This window comes from Salvelinus alpinus, chromosome 10, assembly GCF_045679555.1.
Source record: "Salvelinus alpinus chromosome 10, SLU_Salpinus.1, whole genome shotgun sequence".
Taxonomy (NCBI): Eukaryota; Metazoa; Chordata; class Actinopteri; order Salmoniformes; family Salmonidae; genus Salvelinus; species Salvelinus alpinus.
This window is the reverse complement of record NC_092095.1, coordinates 14095834-14118755: the sequence shown is the minus strand read 5'-3', so window position 1 is coordinate 14118755 and position 22922 is coordinate 14095834. Positions and strand designations below refer to the sequence as shown.

The window sequence follows — 22922 nt, the reverse complement described above, 5'->3', positions numbered from 1 at the left end:
GCATAGTAAACAGTAACTTAGTTATTATTAGTATTATTGTTATTACTATTATTATTGTTGTGATTATCATTCCAAATAGTAGTGGTATGGGTAGTAGGGTGATGGTAATGATAGCAGTTTAGTGGTGGTGGTGGTAGTAGTAGTAGTAGTAGTAGTAGTAGTAATGATGATGGTAGTTGTAGTACTGATGTAATGGTGAAGATGACAGTTATTTAGTTATAAGTTAGTTATAGTTTCATTTTCCATGTTTATATTTTTATATTTATTATATTTCTACTATTGACTGTTACCATTTTATTGTTGTTAATTTTTTGTTGTTGTTGGTATTGGCGGCAGGTAGCTTAGTGGTTAGAGCATTGGACTACTAACCGAACGGTTGCAAGATCAAATCCCTGAACTGACAAGGTACAAATCTGTCGTTCTGCCCCTGAACAGGCAGTTAACTCTGAACAGGCAGTTAACTCACTGTTCCTAGGCTGTCATTGAAAATAAGAATTTGCTCTTAACTGACTTTCCTAGTTAAATAAAGGTACAATTATTATTATTTACTACTATTTTATATTATTATTTGTTATTCTTTATTTTTTTATTACAATGTTTATTGTATAAATTGTTGCTTTGGCAATATTGACACAATGTTTTTCATGCCAATAGAGCGGCTTGAATTTGAATTTGAATTTGAGAGAGAGAGAGAGAGAGAGAGAGAGAGAGAGAGATGATGAAAATAGATAAAAGGACAGACAGACAGACAGACAGACAGACAGACAGACAGACAGACAGACAGACAGACAGACAGACAGACAGACAGACAGACAGACAGACAGACAGACAGACAGACAGACAGACAGACAGACAGACAGACAGACAGACAGACAGAGAGACAGACAGACAGAGAGAGAGACAGACAGAGAGACAGACAGAGAGACAGACAGAGAGACAGACAGGCAGATGGTGAAAATATAGAAAAGGAGAGAGAAAGCAACCAAGATAAAAGGCATCTCTGGAGAAGGGGGCGGTGATGAAGAGTGGGAGGAGAGTGAGGATATTAATGAGGATGATGTTCTGGGTTTGTCCCCTGCCCGTAGACCAGGTCCATTCAGACTGCCGCCTCAGCAGGACCTGATTCAGCTGTCCCAGATATTGCCAGCCAACTCCCTTTTCTGCAAGCTGGCCCTTTCCTCTGCCCGATGGCACTCAAACTCAGCGCCATCCTCTTTTATGATTACCACACATTTCCTTTATTTTGTCCACCCCCCAACCCCCTCTCTTTTTTTCTGTCCTATTCTCTCTCTGTACCGCTCTCTCTCTCTCTCTCTCTCTCTCTCACACAAATCCTCTTTCTTTCTTTCTATGTCTATTTTCTTTTCCTCCCCCTGCCAGGTATTGTTTCATCTAGGCTCTGATGATGATGATGATGAACATGATGACAGCAGCAGTAGTAAAATGCTCAGGCCTCTTTATCGATAATGTGTCAGAGAATATCTTAGTGTTGTTATCGAACACTTCCCAACTACCCAGAAAACCTAAAATGCATTTACCCATTTCCCGAGGAGGGGGAGGGAGGGAGGGAGGAATATAGGGAGGAGAGGAGGAAGAGGTATGGCTGTTCAATAGCTCACAGTGAATTAAGTAATACCATATTTTGTGTCGATACATATTACAGCGTGTTTAACAGCAGCGAGCCAGAACAGCCTGGCTCCACATCGTTATAGCGACCAGATCAATACAACACTGAAAGAGAGGACCTGTCTGTCAGACAATGTAATTGGCTATCAAAGCTGTGTGAAAATGTGGAAGAACAATCTGAAAAGCGTCTAGAGATATTTACCTCACGTCTCAGGCCTGCGCTCAAGGGAGTGTGTGAATAGATGTACCTGAAGTAAAATTATGTTATTGTCCACCCAGAGATGAAAATGTTCCATGTTTTTGAAACCTCCACTAAGGTAGAAATAACAGTAAAACGCCTATGCCTCAAGGGGCTGGTGAGAGATAGTGTTGATAGCTTCCATCCATCTTGATGGGCTTTGACAGTTCATCTGACAGGTTAATTGTCTGGTAAAGGAGGGGAGCATGGGTAGAAGTCCCAGGAGGATACTGCTGAGGTGACCCAAGGCCAAGACAGATAATATACTTAAGCAATAATGTACTTAAGCAATGTCATATTATGTCTACATACAGTGTTGTAACGATGTGCAAATAGATAAGGTACAAAATGGAAAATAAATAAACATGGGTTGTAATAACAAAGGTGTTTGTTCTTCGCTGGTTGCCCTTTTCTTGTGGCAACAGGGCTCTCTCTCTCTCTCTCTCTCTCTCTCTCTCTCTCTCTCTCTCTCTCTCTCTCTCTCTCTCTCTCTCTCTCTCTCTCTCTCTCTCTCTCTCTCTCTCTCTCTCTCTCTCTCTCTCTCAAATGTTGCCTATATTTTGGTGACAAATTGTAGCCTAATATTAGTTTATCCCATGGCGCATTTGCTTGAAGCATTCCTGCTATTATGATCCAAACATGCCATAGTTTGTCTTCAAGCATTATGTATCTTGGGGAGCACGTGTGTCGAGGCGAAATTGTCGGTGGGGGTGCGAGGTGACAGCTGTGGCCCCGCCTGGTCGATCAGCTGCAGAGGGACCCCACCAGTCCAGAGAGGAGAAAGAAAGGGAGGGGATCAATAGGCGCTGGTGTGGGTCTCACTTTCACTCCTTCAATCTCTCTGGTGGGCTGAATGCGCGAGCCCCCGTTCTTCGAACATTATTTCTGTTCTCGAGCGCGCAAGGAAGCAGGTCCAAATCCTGATCACAGCATATTGCTCACTGAAATCCCGAAATATCGGGGGAAACCATGACAACAGCAGAAACCGGAGATTGAGAGCAGAGTCGCAGTCAACAAACTGCCAGTAGAGCCAGTAGAACGGGGAACTCTGATGTGAGGGAAGAAGCATCTTGTTTTACAAGAACAGTTTGATTTCAAACCCCTGTCTTTTTCTCTATCAAGTATGGAATCCTCGATGACGCGCGCAGAGCAGAATATCATGACAGTTCTATGGGGAGTGATGGTCATGGCCTCCTGCGGCCATAGCGCACGAATTGTCAGTGGTAAGTTGTGATGATAACTTTTATCAAGTTCGTACAAAAACAAAATAAGTATTATAAGACAATAAGATCTGAATATTCAGATTTCTGATATCCTCAAAATAAAAATGATCAGAGAAAAATGTATTGATCATTCACAACAATAATCTCAACCGTAAACTACCAGTGAAATTTAACCACTTGTGACTATGCTAAAGTTATAGGTCTGTCTATAGCTTATCATCCTCATCATCATCATCATATTTAGATGGAAATTAGTGAATTTAGGAATTAAAATTGGTCACACAATAGGTTAGACTATCTGAGCCAGTATAACAATTTCTCCATATGGAATCATGTTTTCCAATCATTGCATTATTCCTGTAAAAAAATGTAATTACATGTAAACTGTTATTGATGCAGATTTGCAATCTACTTGGATTTGTTGCACCCTTTACTAAAATGGTTGTTCCAGTTTAGATGTTTAAGGTGTAAGGTTCCGCTTTTCTTTTCTTAGTCAACCTTGTGTTCTGGAACGTAGCCCTGTTCTGTTTCTTTGTGTTCTGGAACGTAGCCCTGTTCTGTTTCTTTGTGTTCTGGAACGTAGCCCTGTTCTGTTTCTTTGTTCTGGAACGTAGCCCTGTCTTTCATTATTGTTCATTGATTTCACCTGTGTTTGTTTCTCACCTGGTCTCATCAGTTCCCTATTTAGTTCAGTTCTTTCTGTTTGTATGGTTGTGAGGTATTGTTTGCTTTGACTGCCTACCTGTGCTTGACCATTGCCTGCGAACACGATTCCTGCCTTCTGTGTAGGCTTAATAGACATCTGGCCGCGGTCTGCGCGTGAATCTACACCTTTTTCTCCCTGTGTCTCATACCTTAATCTTCCTACCCTGGCATTCATTTTGAATGTAGATTGCGTGTGAATTAAAATGTGGATATCCCCACTCTGGCTGGATTTCAATTGGAATTATAATGTGTCTTGCAGGCCTGATGTGACCTGTAAACATAGGAATTACAATCAGTAGACAGAGATGTCATCCACATATTCCGATGCAAAACTCCTGATGGTGCATTTGAAGCGCGCCATAGTGCTGAATGGGGCTGAATGGCACCTAAACATCGCTAAGGGTCAGGGTGAAAGTGTCACAGCTTGCCAGCCTGTGATTGGTCTGTGTCAGTACTGTACGTGGTCCTGTGTGACGACAAATATAGTAGTCAGAATGAATCACAATTTAATTCAATATCGGGATTTGTAGCGAACTTTAAAATAGTTCACTGGTGGGGATCGAACTTGATCATAAGAAACACATTCTAGAGCGCAAAATGGCCGTTAAAATTTTTTTTGAGGGGGGCTGTTCTGGCTATTGTAATTTACATAGGCTTTCTGGTGCAGACCAGGACCTTTGGCACCGCTAGGTTGATACGCAGTACCCAATCAGCAGAGCTTGTGACTTCAAGCTCCAGACAAGACATTGGGGGTCTGCCTGTAAACTATGAGTTTCAGGCCACTGTATTAGGGTACAACTAGGCCCTCAAAAAAAAAGGCCTTTGAAGTATGTCTTGTCGTAAAGAAGTTCATTGTAATGACAACATATTCACTTAGGATCTCATTTGGTGAAGGCCACAGGACTGGAAAAGAATGAATGTAACAACTATGTCTCTGTCACTATCAAACCAGTCATGGGTGGTACTGGTAACGCTAATATTCACTTGAAAGGCACGCTGGGAAATATGCAAATAAGGCTTAAAACCCTACAGCAGAGCTATTAAATTCCAGTCCTGGGGGGCTTTTTTTGTATGGCTCTTTAAAGAACTATCCCGTGTATAGATGTTCAGAGACCCTAAAATGGTTCCACTATGGCATCGCTCTCAATAAAATTATTTGGTTACAACTCGCACCTTTTTTTTTTGTAAGTGTACTGTCACAGATTGTGAGTTGTGTGTGCATGTGCTTGCCTTCGTGCTTGTTATGAATGTGTGTGGACCTGTTAGAGTTTGTTTATCAGGGAAATGTGATTATAGGTTTTACTGCCTGGTGGTTATTGGGGTTGTAAAGATTGAGTGTAAAGTCTATTTATTGTTCCTTCCCTCTGGGCCTCTACATTTTTTAAATACAGTACATAACTTACAGCAGACTGCTGTTCTACATGTGTCAATGCTGTCAGTGTCATAGGGCAGGCTGCAGACTTAACATGTTTGTTTTCAAATCTGTTACAGAGGGAGAGAGAGAGTGTGATATTATATTTCATTAGGGTGAGATATGTAGTCTTGCTAACACCTATCTCTCAAAGTCCTACTAACGTCAGTCTGGAATGGCGAAGAGATATGCCCCACTTTAACCTACATGCAACATTTCCATTCTGTGTGATTTAGACTGAATAAACTGCACGTGACACAGAGGGGGAAAAAATACTGAGAGAGACAGACAGAGAATCAGTGAGAGAGACAGACAGAGAGGATTAGTGAGACAGGGGGACTGATGTTCCAAGATTGAGTACGCCGAATAGTCAAGAACAATTCCCCATGCGGCCAAAACGCAGTGTGCCACGAAGCAGGATATATGCTGTGATTGGAAAAAAATATATATACAAGAAAGGCTATTAGTTTAACACCATCTGCTCTAATTCTCTCACAAAACAGTCATTAAAGAAAATCTAAATGCATATTCCCATGAAACTGATTGAGATCAAGTGGTTGGTATGCACAGGCAGTTATCACGGGTAAATGGTGAATTATCATTGAGAGTAGGCATGCCTATGTTGGTGTTTGAGGGTAATAAAAACAGAACATCTTCACGTGGTACAGTGCAATTGGAGTATTCATTTTATGCATAGGCCTATTCTACAATGATATTCAATAGGCCACATTTATTGAGAGATTATCGCCTAATTAAACATCCTAAATTGCGCTCCCTCACTTTATAAAAACATAGCACCACACCACTGGAATGAAAGGAAAGTTGGCGTCTTCACTCTAAAACCCAAGCGCTTGCACACATAGCAGGTCCCATGAAAAAATGGGCCCCCTTAAGGAAATCAAATGCCCGTCCAACTGAATCGTTCTGGCGCCGACCCTGCAGAGAATCAGGGAGAGAGACAGACAGACAGATAATCAGTGAGAGAGACAGACAGATAATCAGTGAGAGAGACAGACAGATTATCAGTGAGAGAGACAGATAGAGAATCAGTGCGAGAGACAGACTGATAATCAGTGAGAGAGACAGACAGAGAATCAGTGAGACAGACAGACAGATAATCAGTGAGAGAGACAGACAGATAATCAGTGAGAGAGACAGACAGATAATCAGTGAGAGAGACAGACTGATAATCAGTGAGAGAGAGACAGAGAATCAGTGAGAGAGACAGACAGATAATCAGTGAGAGAGACAGACAGATAATCAGTGAGAGAAACAGACAGACAATCAGTGAGAGAGACAGACAGAGAATCAGTGAGAGAGACAGACAGATAATCAGTGAGAGAGACAGACAGACAATCAGTGAGAGAGACAGACAGATTATCAGTGAGAGAGACAGATAGAGAATCAGTGCGAGAGACAGACTGATAATCAGTGAGAGAGACAGACAGAGAATCAGTGAGACAGACAGACAGATAATCAGTGAGAGAGACAGACAGATAATCAGTGAGAGAGACAGACAGATAATCAGTGAGAGAGACAGACTGATAATCAGTGAGAGAGAGACAGAGAATCAGTGAGAGAGACAGACAGATAATCAGTGAGAGAGACAGACAGATAATCAGTGAGAGAGACAGACAGACAATCAGTGAGAGAGACAGACAGAGAATCAGTGAGAGAGACAGACAGATAATCAGTGAGAGAGACAGACAGACAATCAGTGAGAGAGACAGACAGATAATCAGTGAGACAGACAGACAGATAATCAGTGAGATAGAAAGACAGATAATCAGTGAGAGAGACAGACAGACAATCAGTGAGAGAGACAGACAGATAATCAGTGAGAGAGACAGACAGATAATCAGTGAGAGAGACAGACTGATAATCAGTGAGAGAGACAGACAGACAATCAGGATTGATATTCTCAGAGGATGAAAAGGGGTGGTGAGGAGAAGTAATGAAGGAGAGAAACTAAGGAAGAAGTGAATAAGGGGGAAGGAAGAGCAAATGAGGCATCTAGAGAAAAGAAAGAGAGAGAGAAAGAGAGAGAGAGAGCGTTTGAGGGAAAAAAAGAGAAGAATAGATAAAAAGTGGGATTTGAGGAATCAGAGCAGCAGAGGCAGGATAGAGAGAAGGAATGAATGAAGGAGCGCAAAAGAGAGAGGGGGGGAGAGAAGAAGAAAGGCAGAAAGAAAAGATGATGAAGAATTTTGAGATATCCGAACAGGAAGAAGAATGGCGCCAGAGGGAATGGCTGCTGTTTTACGGGCTCCTAACCAATTGTGCTATTTTGTTGGGGGGAGGGGGGGTTCACGTTGTTTGTAACTTATTTTGTACATAATGTTTCTCCCACTGTCTCTTATGACCGAAAATAACTTCTGGATATCATCACAGCGATTACTCACCTCGACTGGACCAAGATTTGTTATTTAATGAGTCTGAAGCGACGGATAAACTGTTGCTCCTGAACCAGGCTCAAATCACGTCATTCACATGAAGAGGAGACGAGGAGACACAGGGGCCGCAGATCCGGGTGCCTTGTGAGAATTCGTTGGCGAGTGGGTAACCCGCCTCTACCACCCGTGCTATTGGTCAACGTGCAATCATTGGAGAATAAACTGGATGATCTCTGTTTGAGATTATCCCAACGGGACATTCAATACTTTCACAGAGTCGTGGCTGAATGACGACATGGATAATATATTGGCTGGGTTTTCTGTGCATCGGCAATACAGAACAGCTACCTCCGGTAAGACAAGGGATGGTGGTCTGCGTCTATTTGTTAATAACAGCTGGTGCGTGAAATCTAATGTCAAAGAAGTCTCGAGGTTTGGCTCGTGTCACAACTGCTCCCACTCCCCCTCCCGGGCGCTCGAAGGCGCCAGGCTACCCGTCTTTACACGCACCTGTCACCATATTACGCACAGCAGCGCTCATTGGACTCACCTGGACTCCTTCACATGGTTTCCTTGCCTCGGTTGGCTCGGCAGGTTCCCATCCCACTTCATGCTTCAGCTGGCCCATGGGGCTTCTACGCCGCAGCGGGGTCGTCGCGGGGTCGTCAGGCTGTCACGCCTCGGGCCGGCCCATCCGGCTCGCCCGGGTGGGACGCCGGGAGGCGCCCCTAGAGCGGGGGTACCATCACGCCTGCTCCTGCTCCCCCTCCCTGGTGCTCGAAGGCACTAGGCTACCCGTCTTTACACACACCTGTCACCATATTACGCGCAGCAGCGCTCATTGGACTCACCAGTACCATATAATATGCGGTAGACCAGGTATTCCTAAACTGGGTACTGGGGGGTACGCCACACAAAAATGTGATTCACATTAAAAAATATATATATAACAGTCCAAGATGTGCTGGTATCTGTACTGATGGCGCAAAAGCCATGACAGGGAGACATAGTGGAGGGGTAATGCGCGTGCAAGCAAGGCCCCTGAACTCTCGTGTATTTTCTGCATAATGCAATGATATGGTTATCAAGGGGCAAAGTATTGACACGTTATTTTTTTTGAGAGACAAGCTTAAAGTTTTCATTACTGACCGTCATTTTCACTTGTCTGACCGCCTGCATGATGACAGGTTTCTCACATGATTGGCCGATCTGGCTGATGTTTTTTCTCACCTGAATGATCTGAATCTAGGATTACAGGGACTCTCTATATTCAATGTGCGAGACAAAATTGAGGCTATGATTAAGGAGCTCTTCTCTGTCTGCATTAACAAGGACAACACACAGGTCTTCCCATCATTTTGTATGATTTTTTGTGTGCAAATGAACTCAACCTTACAGACAATGTCAAATGTGATGTAGCGAAGCACCTGAGTGAGTTTAATACGCAATTACGCAGGTACTTTCCCGAAATGGATGACACAAAGTGGATTCATTATCCCTTTCATGCCCTGCCTCCAGTCCACTTACCGATATCTGAACGAGTGAGCCTCATTGAAATTGTAACAAGCAGTTCTGTGAAAATTGAATTTAATCAGAAGCCACTGCCAGATTTCTGGATTGGGCTGTGCCCAGTGTATCCTGCCTTGGCAATCGCACTGTTAAGACACTGATACCCTTTGCAACCACGTACCTATGTGAGAATGGATTCTCGGCCCTCACTAGCATGAAAACTAATACAGGCATAGACTGTGTGTGGAAAAAGACTGAGACTCTCCAATACAACCCAACATTGCAGAGTTATGTGCATCCTTTCAAGCACACCCTTCTCATTAACCTGTGGTGAGTTATTCACAATTTTTGATGAACAAATAAGGTGTTGTACGTAAGATGGCTAAGCAAAGAGCAAAATGATTGATTATCATTATATTATTATTATTATTTGTGTGGTCCTATAAGAGCACTTTGTCACTTCCCACGAGCCGGATCGCGACAAACTCACACTCATTCTTATGTTTAATAAATGTATCGTATAGTGTGTGTGTGTGTGTGTGTGTGTGTGTGTGTGTGTGTGTGTGTGTGTGTGTGTGTGTGTGTGTGTGTGTGTGTGTGTGTGTGTGTGTGTGTGTGTGTGTGTGTGTGTGTGGCAGGCTTACAATGATGTCAAAAATCAACATTTGAGAGTGCACTGACCCTGGTGCTAGAGGGGGTACGCAGCTAGAGGTTGAATGTTTGAAGGGGTACGGGACTATAAACAGTTTGGGAACCACTGCTGTAGACCACACTATTTACGAAGAGAGTTTTCATCAATATTTTTTGTAGCTGTCTATTTACCACAACATACCGATGCTGGCACTAAGACCGCACTCAATGTGCTGTGTTAGGCCATAAGCAAACAAGAAAATACTCACCCAGAGGTGGCGAACCTAGTGGCCGGGGACTTTAATGCAGGAAAACTTAAATCCGTTTGACCTAATTTCTACCAGCATGTCAATTGTGCAACCAGAGGAAAACAACTCTGGACCACCTTTACTCCACACACAGAGTCGCGTAGAAAGCTCTCCCTCGTCCTCCATTTGGCAAATCTGACCATAATTCTATCCTCCTGATTCCTGCTTACAAGCAAAAACTAAAGCAGGAAGTACCTGTGAAGTACCTGTGACTCGCTCAATACGGAAGTATGACGCAGATTCTAAGCTACCGCACTGTTTTGCTAGCACAGACTGGAATATGTTCCGGGATTCAGTGAGATAGACCACAGTCACTGTTTTCATCAATAAGTGCATCAATGACGTCATCCCCACAGTGACCGTACGTACATACCTCAACCAGAAGCCATGGATTACAGGCAACATCCGCACTGAGCTAAAGGGTAGAGCTGCTACTTTCAAGGAGAGGGACACTAATCCATGTAGAAATCCTGTTATGCCCTCCGACGAACCATCAAACAGGCAAAGAGTAAATATAGGACTAAGATCGAATCCTACTACACCAGCTTTGATGCTCGTCGGATGTGGCAGGGCTTGCAAACTATTACGGACTACAAAGGGAAGGCCAGCCGCAAGCTACCCAGTGACACGAGCCTTCCAGATGAGCTAAATTCCTTCTATGCGATCTTCGAGGCTAGCAACACTGAAGCATGCATGAGAGCACCAGCTGTTCCGGACGACTGTGTGATCACACTCTCCATTGCCGATGCAAGTAAGACTTTCAACAGGTCAAAATTCACAAGGCCGCAGGGCCAGTCAGATTACCAGGACGTGTACTCAGAGCATGTGCTGACCAACTGGCAAGTGTCTTCACTGACATTTTCAACCTGTCCCTGACCGAGTCTGTAATACCTACATGTTTCAAGAAGACCACCATAGTCCCTGTGCTCAAGAATGCAAAGGTAACCTGCCTAATTGACTTCTGACCCGTAGCCATCACGTCTGTAGCCATGAAGTGCTTTGAAAGGCTTGTCATTGATCACATCAACACCATCATCCCAAAAACGTTAGACCCACTCCAATTCGCAAACCGCCCCAACAGATCCACAGATGCCGCAATCTCTATTGCACTCCTCAATGGATTGTCCCACCTGAACAAAAGGAGCACTTACGTGAGAGTGCTGTTTGTTGACTACAGCTCAGTGTTCCGCACCATAGTGCCCTCAAAGCTCATCACTAAGCTAAGGACCCTGGGGGTAAACACCTCCCTCTGCAACTGGATCCTAGACTTCCTGACGGGCCGTCCCCAGGTGGTAGGCAACAACACATCTGCCGCGCTGATCCTCAACACGGGGGCCCCTCAGGGGTGTCCATTCCTGTACTCCCTGTTCACTTACGACTGCGTGGCCAAGCACGACTCCAACACCATCATTATGTTAGCTGAGGACACAACGGTGGTAGGCCTGATCACCAACAAATATGAGACAGCATATAGGGAGGAGGTCAGACACCTGGTCGTGTGGTGCCAGGCCAACAACCTCTCCCTCAACGTGATCAAGACAAAGGAGATGATTGTGAACTATAGGAAAAAGAGGACCGAGCACACCCTCATTCTCATCTGGTATGGCAACTGCTCGGCATCTGACCGTAAGGCACTACAGAGGGTAGTGTATGACCCAGTACATCACTGGGGCCAAGCTTCCTGCCATCCAGGGTCAGAGGAAGGCCCTAAAAATGGTCAAAAGACTACAGTCACCCAAGTCATAGACTGTTCTCTCTGCTACCACACGGCAAGTGGTACCGGAGCGCCAAGTCTATGACCAAAAGGCTCCTTAACAGCTTCTACCCCCAAGCCATAAGACTTCTGAACAGTTAATCAAATGGCTACCCGGACTATTTACATTGACCCCCTTTTTTTGCAGTTTATTACCTATGCATAGTCACTTTACCCATATCTACATGTACATGTTATCTCAATTACCCCGACTAACCTGTACTCTCGCACATTGACTCGGTTCCAATACCCACTGTTAATAGCCTCGTTATCGTTATTTCATTCTCTTTATTTTTTAAACTTTAGTTTATTTAGTAAATATTTTCTTAACTTAACTTAAAAATATGCATTGTTGGTTAAGGGCAAGTAAGTAAGCATTTCACGGTAAGGTTGTATTCGACGCATGTGATAATTAAAATGAGCATTTGATTTGAGAGCGAGAGCGAGAGCGAGAGCGAGAGCGAGAGCGAGAGCGAGAGCGAGAGAGAGAGAGAGAGAGAGAGAGAGAGACAGGATGTTGGAGGGAGTGAATCAACAAAGAGAGGAAGAAAGAGAGAAAGGAGGTGAAAATGCTGACTGGTGTGTTGGTTGTCTGTACACCCCGGTTCATTACTGGGTTCCTAAGTGATGATAGTGCAGATTAGATCTAGACCAGGCAGCCAATCATTTAAAGTACCTCCTGGCCACACTGCTACTGTTATCATTAGGACTCTTTAACTGGCTGTGTATTAATCACTGGTATTATGCACTGATGCACACACACACACACACACACACACACACACACACACACACACACACACACACACACACACACACACACACACACACACACACACACACACACACACACACACACACACACACACACACACACACACACACACACACACACACACACACACACACTCTCTCTCTCCTTATGAGGCTGATCTTTCTGATTTGTATGAGTCCGCCTAAAATCTGGGCCAGATCCACCACTTTTCACCCATTTACCTGGCATGATAGAGGACAGCTTTATTATGCTGGAGATTGAGATACATGCGTGTGATTGTTTGTTCGTGTCTGTAAAAGTGTCTAACTAAAGCTTGTGAAAGCGTGTTCCCTTTCAGTCGGTCACACGGTATAACATACTATAGGGAGTCAATGACCAATCATTTTCACCTGAAGTAAACTGGAAGGAAAAAAAACGGCCAATTGGCCAATGAATGCAGAGCCCGCCCTCGGGAGCCCCGCCTTCCTGGTTATATTAGAGGGGCTCGCATCCATTTCCTCAATTCAGTACCGTTCTTCAGCTTGCCTGAAGGAAAACGTGTCAGATAGTTGACAAACTTTTCAAACACACGACGGCTACGAGATCCGGCTCCGACTAAGGTGTCTGTTAGTGGGGAGAGAGTACTAGATGTTGTGAGTTTTGGGTCTTGGAGTCAGTTTTTATGTCGCTATCTTCTCTCTACTCTGCTTTGTGTAGCCGGTGCTTCCTTACTTGAGTAAGATGGTGGTGGTAAGAGTCCGTTCAAAAAGGCTACCCAGATGGATTTGAACCTCCGACCGTGCCCTAGGGTAGTAGTTCCCAAATTGTGGGGCGCACCCCCCATTGGTGACCACAGAGAGGCAGGACACTCATTTAACATCCCATCCGAAAGACAGCACCCTACACAGGGCAAAGTCCCCAATCACTGCCCTGGGACATTGGGATATTTTTTTTTCGACCAGAGGAAAGAGTGCCTCCTATTGGCCCTCCAACACCACTTCCAGCAGCATCTGGTCTCCCATCCAGGGACCGACCAGGACCAACCCTGCCTAGCTTCAGAAGCAAGCCAGCAGTGGGATGCAGAGTGGTATACTGCTGGCATAAAGATTAGCCGCCTGTTAGGCAGGGACCTGCGGAGAGTTCAGTATCGTCAGGATCTATTGCACTAGGCACCCAGGAGAGTTTGATGTGAAATCGGTGGGTTTGTCCCCTGAAAGGCTGAAATCACAGTGTGGCTCATAGTGTTCCTAAGACCGGGTCCATGAGTGGCTTTCTGGCGGCGTGCAGGTTACGCATTTATCCGGGTTAGGCGCATTTATCCGGGTAAGGCGCATTTATCCGGGTTAGGCGCATTTATCCGGGTTAGGTGCATTTATCCGGGTTAGGTGCATTTATCCGGGTTAGGCGCATTTATTGAGCCTTTGGGCTGCCGTGGTTTCTTTCGATGAGGTGGTGCACAAATATTCCTGATCAGCTGATGCCCAGCCGATGCCCTGTTGTTTTGGACTTGCAGTTCCAGACTCCTTGGGTCTCTGTGTGAGCCTTTTTCTAACCGGTAGGATCTATGGACTTGCAGTTCCAGACTCCTTGGGTCTCTGTGTGAGCCTTTTTGTAACCGGTAGGATCTATGGACTTGGGACGCCATGATCGATGTTAGGCAGCGTTTTGAGTTACAACAGTTCCCCTATGAGATTGAGCCTTGGGCTGCCATGTCAGCATGCGAGTACACCGTTTACAGGTTACTGCAGGTTCCCTGTGAGTACACCGTTTACAGGTTACTGCAGGTTCCCTGTGAGTACACCGTTTACAGGTTACTACAGGTTCCCTGTGAGTAAGCCGTTTACAGGTTACTACAGGTTCCCTGTGAGTAAGCCGTTTACAGGTTACTACAGGTTCCATGTGAGTACACCGTTTACAGGTTACTACAGGTTCCCTGTGAGTACACCTTTTACAGGTTACTGCAGGTTCCCTGTGAGTACACCTTTTACAGGTTACTACAGGTTCCCTGTGAGTACACCGTTTACAGGTTACTACAGGTTCCATGTGAGTACACCGTTTACAGGTTACTGCAGGTTCCCTGTGAGTACACCGTTTACAGGTTACTGCAGGTTCCCTGTGAGTACACCGTTTACAGGTTACTACAGGTTCCCTGTGAGTACACCGTTTACAGGTTACTGCAGGTTCCCTGTGAGTTTGAATCTCTGGCTGCTGTGGTTCATAGACTCTGGTTGATGCATGTTTACACTTTACCAAGTCACGACTAGTGTTCTGTTGTTTCGGACTTGCGGGTTCTTTTTTCGAGTTCTGACATTTCAGGTTCACAAGGTGAGTACTGTTCTTGGAACCGTGGGGTCTGTGGACTTGGGCTGCAGTGGCTGTGTGTCAGTGTGTTTAACCATGTTGCAGCAGGTTCACTATATGTGGCTCTGACAGTTCGGGCTTCTCAGGTAAGTATTAGTGAAAGATGTGGCTTCTATAAGCCCATTTTGGAGCCGGTGGACGTGTGTCTGCTTGGGCTGCCGTGGACCTCCTAGTTTGGTATCTTCTGAGGAAATTAATGCGAGCCCCGGTATTATAACCAGTAAGGCGGGGCGGGGCGTCTGAGGGCAGGTTCTGCATTCATTGGCACGTTGGGCGTGTTCTTCACGTGTATATGATTGGTCGTTGACTACCCATAGAGTGTTATACCTCGTTCCCTCCTTCAGGGAACAGTAGTTATTTTCATAACTGTACGTTTGTGGGTGTGTCAGTAAAACTACAGTACTCTATGTGCTTCCTGCTTCCTGTAAGTGTCAGTTCTGAGTTTAAATACATCCAGTAGATGTGTGTTTGTGAGGCGTAACGAGGCTGATTGGCAGCCCTGCTATACTACTTCCTGTCAGCTGGAGGCACGTCCTGATTGACACAGGTTATTGACCGCTCTGGGTCAGTCAGACTGTAAATTCTACGGACTGAGAGGATGGGAATGCGATGACCACATCGTTTTGGCTGGAAGTCAAGAGTCATTAGTCGTGAGTGGGGGTCGATGGGTTGTGTGTTAGGGTGGTGTACGACTGATAAGCACAGTGGAGATGTTTGCATTCGATTAAAACAGTGACCACTTCACAAGATGAACAGAGATTCACTGAGGTGTCATTCTCCTGATGTATACTATTCACTGATATTAACTGATTGATTGATTGATTGATGAGTTGATAGTTGGGTTGATTGATTTGTTAAATGTTTGATTGACAGGTGGGTTGGTTGATTTGTTGGCTGGTTGATGGATGTATTGACTGGAGGAGGGGCTGATCGGGGTGTAGATACAGTAGTCTGGTGAATTTACTGATCACTGATTGGTTGATGGATGGTTTGTCAGATAGATGGATGTAAACAAACCCACAGCCAGGGCCACAGGAACCATAGAGGGAGAAAGAGGATTTTGAAATGGTTGTGGAACCAGTGCTTGATGACATTGGTTATTTTGCTGGCTAATCTTGGCAACCTAGAACCAAAAATCTCACGGAAATTACTACAATTTATGTTACGTAGTCTGTCCACGAGAGATTTTTGCATATAACTGCCACAGATAGATTTCACAGAATTGTCTATTGAATAATTTATCAATCCATATGTAAAATCGTCTACTTACAATCAATAGATAGATCGATAGATGATCTCCTTCTCGCCGCAGGTCAGACGGTGTGTCAGGGAGGGGCGGAGCATCCATGCTACAAGATGGCCTACTTCCGGGACATGACCAGCCGCGTTGCATTCTGGGAGGCCAGGCAGGCATGTGAGATGGACGGCGGGTCCCTGCTGAGCATAGAGAATGCTGCCGAGCAGAGACACATAGAGCACCTGCTACAAGTCAGTGTGTGTGTGTGTGTGTGTGTGTGTGTGTGTGTGTGTGTGTGTGTGTTTGACAGTACAAATGACACCAAAAACACCACCTCAAAGTACTTCAATCATGAACATTGTAATATATTTATTATATGTAATTGCAGTATAATATACATACAATATATATATATATAATTTGTTACAGGAGCTTCGGACCTCCTCAACAGGAGTGGGAACAGAAACAGGGGCTGGAGCAGGTACCGGTAACGGAGGAATAGCAGACGGTGATTTCTGGATCGGGCTGACAAGGACAGATGGAGAGAACACACAGGATCAAGATCACTTCGCCTCCTGTCCCGACCTCTACCGCTGGACGGATGGGAGTGTGTCACAGTTCAGGTGTGTGTGTGTGTGTGTGTGTGTGTGTGTGTGTGTGTGTGTGTGTGTGTGTGTGTGTGTGTGTGTGTGTGTGTGTGTGTGTGTGCGCGTGCGTGCGTCTAGTGGTTAGGATTCACCGCCGCGTTCTGGGTTCGATTCCCAGTCAGGAAAATACTACTTCATGGGCTCCTGAGTGGCTCAGCGGTCCAACGCACTGCCTCTCAGTGCAAGAGGCGTCATTACAGTCCCTGGTTCGATTCCAGGCTGTATCACATCTGGCCGTGATTGGGGGTCCCATAGGATGGTGCACAATTGGCCCTGGGTAGGCCGTCATTGTAAATAAGAATTTAATGTTAACTGAATGGGCCTAGTTAAATTAAAACATGTGTGTGTGTGAAAGCAACTGAGACTTTGACAAACCTTTATGTGGCGGTAGGCATGTGTGTGAAGATCTTTACGTGTGTGTGTCAGGAAGTGGTATTTTGACGAGCCGTCGTGCGGAGGGGAGGCGTGTGTAGTGATGTACCACCAGCCCACAGCTCTCCACGGGCTGGGCGGGGCCTACATGTACCAGTGGAACGACGACAGGTGCAACATGAAGCACAACTTCATCTGCAAGTACGAACCAGGTACGACTACACAGCATCACACAGGTACGCCTACACAGCATCACACAGGTACGACTACACAGCATCACACAGGTACGACTACACAGCATCACACAGGTACGACTACACAGCATCACACAGGTACGATTACACGGCATCACACAGGTACGACTACACAGCATCACACAGGTACGACTACACGGCATCACACAGGTACGCCTACACAGCATCACACAGGTACGCCTACACAGCATCACACAGGTACGACTACACAGCATCACACAGGTACGCCTACACAGCATCACACAGGTACGACTACACAGCATCACACAGGTACGCCTACACAGCATCACACAGGTACGACTACACAGCATCACACAGGTGCGACTACACAGCATCACACAGGTGCGACTACACAGCATCACACAGGTGCGACTACACAGCATCACACAGGTACGACTACACAGCATCACACAGGTACGACTACACAGCATCACACAGGTACGACTACACAGCATCACACAGGTACGACTACACAGCATCACACAGGTACGCCTACACAGCATCACACAGGTACGACTACACAGCATCACACAGGTACACCTACACAGCATCACACAGGTACGACTACACAGCATCACACAGGTACAGTCTTGTGGAGTGTTCCTTATGTCTGCCTCTAAGAGCTGTTTCTGTTGTTGTGCTTTAGCCTGCTACAACATTACACTAACAGAAATGCATATCAGTTTTGTTAAATCCATTTTTTTCTCGGATTCTGATCTTGATCCAGAGAGCCATCTGGTGAAGGAGCAGGGGGACAGGCCTGGAGCTCGTGACCCAGGTGAGGGAACACATAATGGGGCATAGCCCGGCAACAGCAACCCCTCTCCTGGAGATCTGACTGGGTTTGCTGTAGTATATCCCTGTTTGATCTAGTGTCTGTCTGTCTGTTCCAGATGTGACGGTGGCACAGACAATAGAGGTCAAACAGGCTGGTCCCAGTGAGGAGGATGGCGCCCCACACGTAGTCATAGCCGGACCAGGTGAGACAAGTGGAGGTGAGACAGGTGTATGGCAGAACTCCAGAGGGTGAGACAGGTCTTGATGAGACAGGTAAATTGATGAAATAGCCTGTCTGTCTGAGGGGCCGTCTCTGCCCTCCTTCTGCAGGGATGTTTCTGGTCTATGTGATCATCCCCACCATCCCTCTGCTGCTGCTCATCCTGGTGGCTTCTGGGACTTGCTGTTTCCAGATGTTCAGCAAGAGGTGAGACACGGCACACCACCGCAACCACAAAAACAACAAATCCCTACGTTACGACACAGCTGAACACACCAAGTCCCCCCAGTTAAATCAGTACTGCATTACTGATACACATCCAACTGTTTTACCACTCTGTGATTCTCATACAGCCAAGGCTTGCACAATTACCATATAAACCGTTTAACCAATGGTTATGGACCAAGACCGTCATAAAAATATTTTGGGGAACAAACAGATGACTGAAGTTGGGATGGCCAGGCATTTGTGCGGTTGAGGCCGTTTCAGCCATAACATGGACTCTTAATAATAACGTGATAAAACTTGATCCTTGATGAAACAAGCCATGGAGTCTTTGGTTGTCTAGGTAACACCCCCCATAATGCAGCAGCAGCACACACAGAAATAGAATGAATAGAATGGGCTTGGAACCACTAACCCTGACAATTTGACTGGTAAACCCATGGGTACACTCCCAATGGCTGCCTGGTATTGTAATGCATTTCCATGGTAATGTAGAATGTTCATTGATCAAATGATGTTCACTGGTGTGGCTCATGCAGTGGAATGTATTTTTTATCATATCAGTTGAGTTGAATCAACAATCACAGCACATATTTTAGCATTTGTTTTACTTCCTGCTTTGCTACAGTATGGATAAACTTGCGATGGCCGCCAGTCCACCCGTTATGCCATCATTGACTTGAACGGGCATGCCAGTTCTATCCATTCCATTTCTATGGCAGCACATGCAGTCAGGAGGAGATGTGCGTACCCCTCAAAAAATAAGGGATGTGTTCACCAATTACCATTTTAAATTCCATGACCATCCCAGCCATAAATATAACCAATCATTCACTATCCTCATAGTACTCATTCCATGACCATCCCAGCCATAAATATAACCAATCATTCACTGTCCTCATAGTACTCACACACTGTCCTCTCTCACTCTCTTGCTCTCTCTCTTCCTATCACACACCGTCCTCTCTCTCTTTCTCTTTCTATCACTCACTGTCCTCTCTCTCTTTCTCTCTTCCTATCACTCACTGTATACTCTCTCCCTTTCTCTCTTCCTATCACACGCTGTCCCCTCTCTCTCTTTCTCTTTCTATCACTCACTGTCCTCTCTCTCTTTCTCTCTTCCTATCACTCACTGTATACTCTCTCCCTTTCTCTCTTCCTATCACTCACTGTATACTCTCTCCCTTTCTCTCTTCCTATCACACACTGTCCCCTCTCTCTCTCTCTCTCTCTCTCTCTCTCTCTCTCTCTCTCTCTCTCTCTCTCTCTCTCTCTCTCTCTCTCTCTCTCTCTCTCTCTCTCTCTCTCTCTCTCTCTCTCTCTCTCTCTCTCTCTCTCTCTCTCTCTCTCTCTCTCTCTCTCTCTCTCTCTCTCTCTCTCTCTCTCTCTCTCTCTCTCTCTCTCTCTCTCTCACAACCTGTGCTCTCTCTCTCTCTCTCTCTCTTCCTATCACACACTGTCCTCTCTCTCTCTCTCTCTCTCTCTCTCTCTCTTCCTATCACACACTGTCCTCTCTCTCTTCCTATCGTACACTCCCTCTTTCTTTTTAAAAAACTTGAATTGGCACATTCTCAAAATTAATCAGACAATCAACTCAATCTCTGAACCTTGACAAACCCCCACGTTCATCATCTAATGGTTGGGTCCAACCCCCCGTCCCTATGTTGTGATGGATGGGTCTGGGCTGTAAGTGTTTGGGAAGAACAGTGCTTACTCAGTCATAATCAATTGGGTAACACAGGGACGCCTTGTTAGAGTCATTCAGCATAACCACTGTAATTACTTATTATTGTGAGTGTGTGTAGGTGGTGTGTGTGTGTAGGTGGTGTGTGTGTGTGTGTGTTACCCTGGTAACAGATACAGTCTGTGATTTCTGGGTCGATAGCTGGACCCCTCAATAGTATCCCTACAATAACCAAAGTACAGCTCCACCCACACACACACTCATTCACACACACACACACACACACGCTTTTTATGAGGCTAACCTTTCTGGTTTTTATAAGTCCGTCTACCACTTTTCCCCCCAGTTACCTGGCATGATAGGGGACAGCTTTATTGTGCTGGAGATTGGGATGCATGGACACACACCACAGCACACTCCCAACTCTCTTCATTCTGCTATGACCAGCTACTACCTAGTTATGTCTCCAGTTTAGTATCTCTGTCCCGTCTCAATGATGTGGTTTTAAAATTCCAAGGGGGGGGGTCTCCCCTGACAGAGACCAGTTAATCATGCCTCTGACTCCCGTCCGCCACTGTAAAACTCTTTCTGGAACAATCCCAAAGCCATCTGGGTAATTTAGATTGGCCCCGAACGCTTACAAGTCCCTCCTTTACAACTGGTGACACTTGTGTGTTTACGACACGAAAAACATGATCTGAGGCAATATGAGCAATGAAGCGTTATGAGAGGCAAGGAGAGAGTTTTATTACTGGGTATGGCTGGTACTGAAGTGTTTGTGTGAGCAACAGATGTTGTGTTTCACATACGCACATTCCTACGCATTCACACACACCTACGCTTATCTGTAGTTCTGCTATTCTAGTTTAGTTTGTCATGCTATTGTTTCTCTTAACCTTTTTATAAATGTTTTTAATTTACTAAAGCAAACCGGGGACCAAAACCAGCATTAACCAATCAACACTCTGGATATCCAAGACCCCTAAGACGGACAGCATGGAAGTATGACGGGCAGGTGACATCACAATCAAGATCGTCAGAATGAACAGAACCAACAGAATGATAAAGCCTCTCCTCTGATACTGTCCCCTGTTCCAAATACCTCTAACCATTCACCTCAACCAATGACCAGCTCTCGTCTTCTACATGTCCTTTGTCCAGTTTGTTCATGTCTCCACCACTCTATTTAGATTCTCCTTATTTATTTTTACCTCTCCTCCTCTCCTCTCCTCCTCCCCTCCATCCCATTCTCCTCTCCACCCCTCCTGTCCTCCTCTCCACCCCCCCATTCTCCTCTCCACCCCCCGTCATGTCCTCCGCTTCACCCTTCCTGTCCTGTCCTCCTCTCCACCCCCCCCACCCTCCTCTCCACCCCTCCTCCCCTCTTTTCTCCTCCACCCCATTCCTCCTCTCCACCCCTCCTGTCCTCCTCTCCACTCCCCCATTCTCCTCTTCACCCCTCCTGTCCTCCTCTCCACCCCCCCATTCTCCTCTCCACCCCCCATCATGTCCTCCTCTCCACTCCCCCATTCTCCTCTTCACCCCTCCTGTCCTCCTCTCCACCCCCCCATTCTCCTCTCCACCCCCCATCATGTCCTCCTCTCCACTCCCCCATTCTCCTCTTCACCCCTCCTGTCCTCCTCTCCACCCCCCCATTCTCCTCTCCACCCCCCATCATGTCCTCCTCTCCACCCTTCCTGTCCTCCTCTCCACCCCCCCATCCTCCCTCTCCACCCCCCATCATGTCCTCCTCTCCACCCCTCCTGTCCTCCTCTCCACTCCCCCATTCTCCTCTTCACCCCTCCTGTCCTCCTCTCCACCCCCCCATTCTCCTCTCCACCCCCATCCTGTCCTCCTCTCCACCCATCCTGTCCTCCTCTCCACCCCTCCCCTTTCCTCCTCTACACCCCTCCTCCCCTCTCCCACTCTCCACCTCCCATCATGTCCTCCTCTCCACCCTTCTTGTCCTCCTCTCCACCCCTCCTTCCCCTCTCCCCCCCGTCCTGTCCTCCTCTCCACCCCTCCTCCCCCCTGTCCTGTCCTCCTCTCCACCCCATCCTCCTCTCCACCCCCCTCTCTTCCTCTCCACCCCTCCTTCCCCTCTCCCCCCCCGTCCTGTCCTCCTCTCCACCCCTCCTCCCCCCTGTCCTGTCCTCCTCTCCACCCCCCAATCCTCCTCTCCACCCCATCCTCCTCTCCACCCCCCTCTCCTCCTCTCCACCCCTCCTCCCCCTCTCCTCCCCCATCCTGTCCTCCTCTCCACCCCTCCTCCCCTTTCCTCCTCTACACCCCTCCTCCTCTCCCACTCTCCACCCCCCTGTCCTGTCCTCCTGCTAATGTGTTATAGCAAACAAAATTAAAGTAGGTAATGAATTATTTGGCAGTCCTGTACCTCTCTGATATCAACACTACAGTGGTGCCTTTTCCTTGTGCTGCTGTTGCCATGGAGTTATGTTACCGATGTGTGAATGTGTGTGTGTGTGTGTGTATGTGTGTGTGTGTGAACATGCTACTGTGTGTGTACACTAAAGGGCGTGTGCACAAGCGTGCGTGTGTTAGACTAATTTGTCCCAAACATAAGAAAGTCATTAAGTA

The 22922-nt window shown here is 46.2% G+C and overlaps 1 protein-coding gene across 2 annotated transcripts; it reads left to right on the top strand.

The window, feature by feature from the left end:
- Window positions 1–2636: 2636 nt before the first annotated feature.
- LOC139531521 (chondrolectin-like) lies at window positions 2637–22371 on the top strand. Of its 2 annotated transcripts, none has more exons than XM_071328027.1 (8): window positions 2637–3087; window positions 16224–16399; window positions 16578–16771; window positions 17222–17379; window positions 18149–18199; window positions 18315–18416; window positions 18529–18625; window positions 21254–22371. In XM_071328027.1, exons 1-8 carry the CDS (start codon window positions 2988–2990, stop codon window positions 21333–21335), a joined length of 960 nt encoding a protein of 319 aa, XP_071184128.1. In that variant the 5' UTR covers window positions 2637–2987; the 3' UTR covers window positions 21336–22371. The 2 variants fall into 2 exon arrangements, with proteins under 2 accessions (XP_071184128.1, XP_071184129.1); XM_071328028.1 differs by having other exon boundaries at window positions 2638–3087; window positions 18315–18401.
- Window positions 22372–22922: the final 551 nt, after the last annotated feature.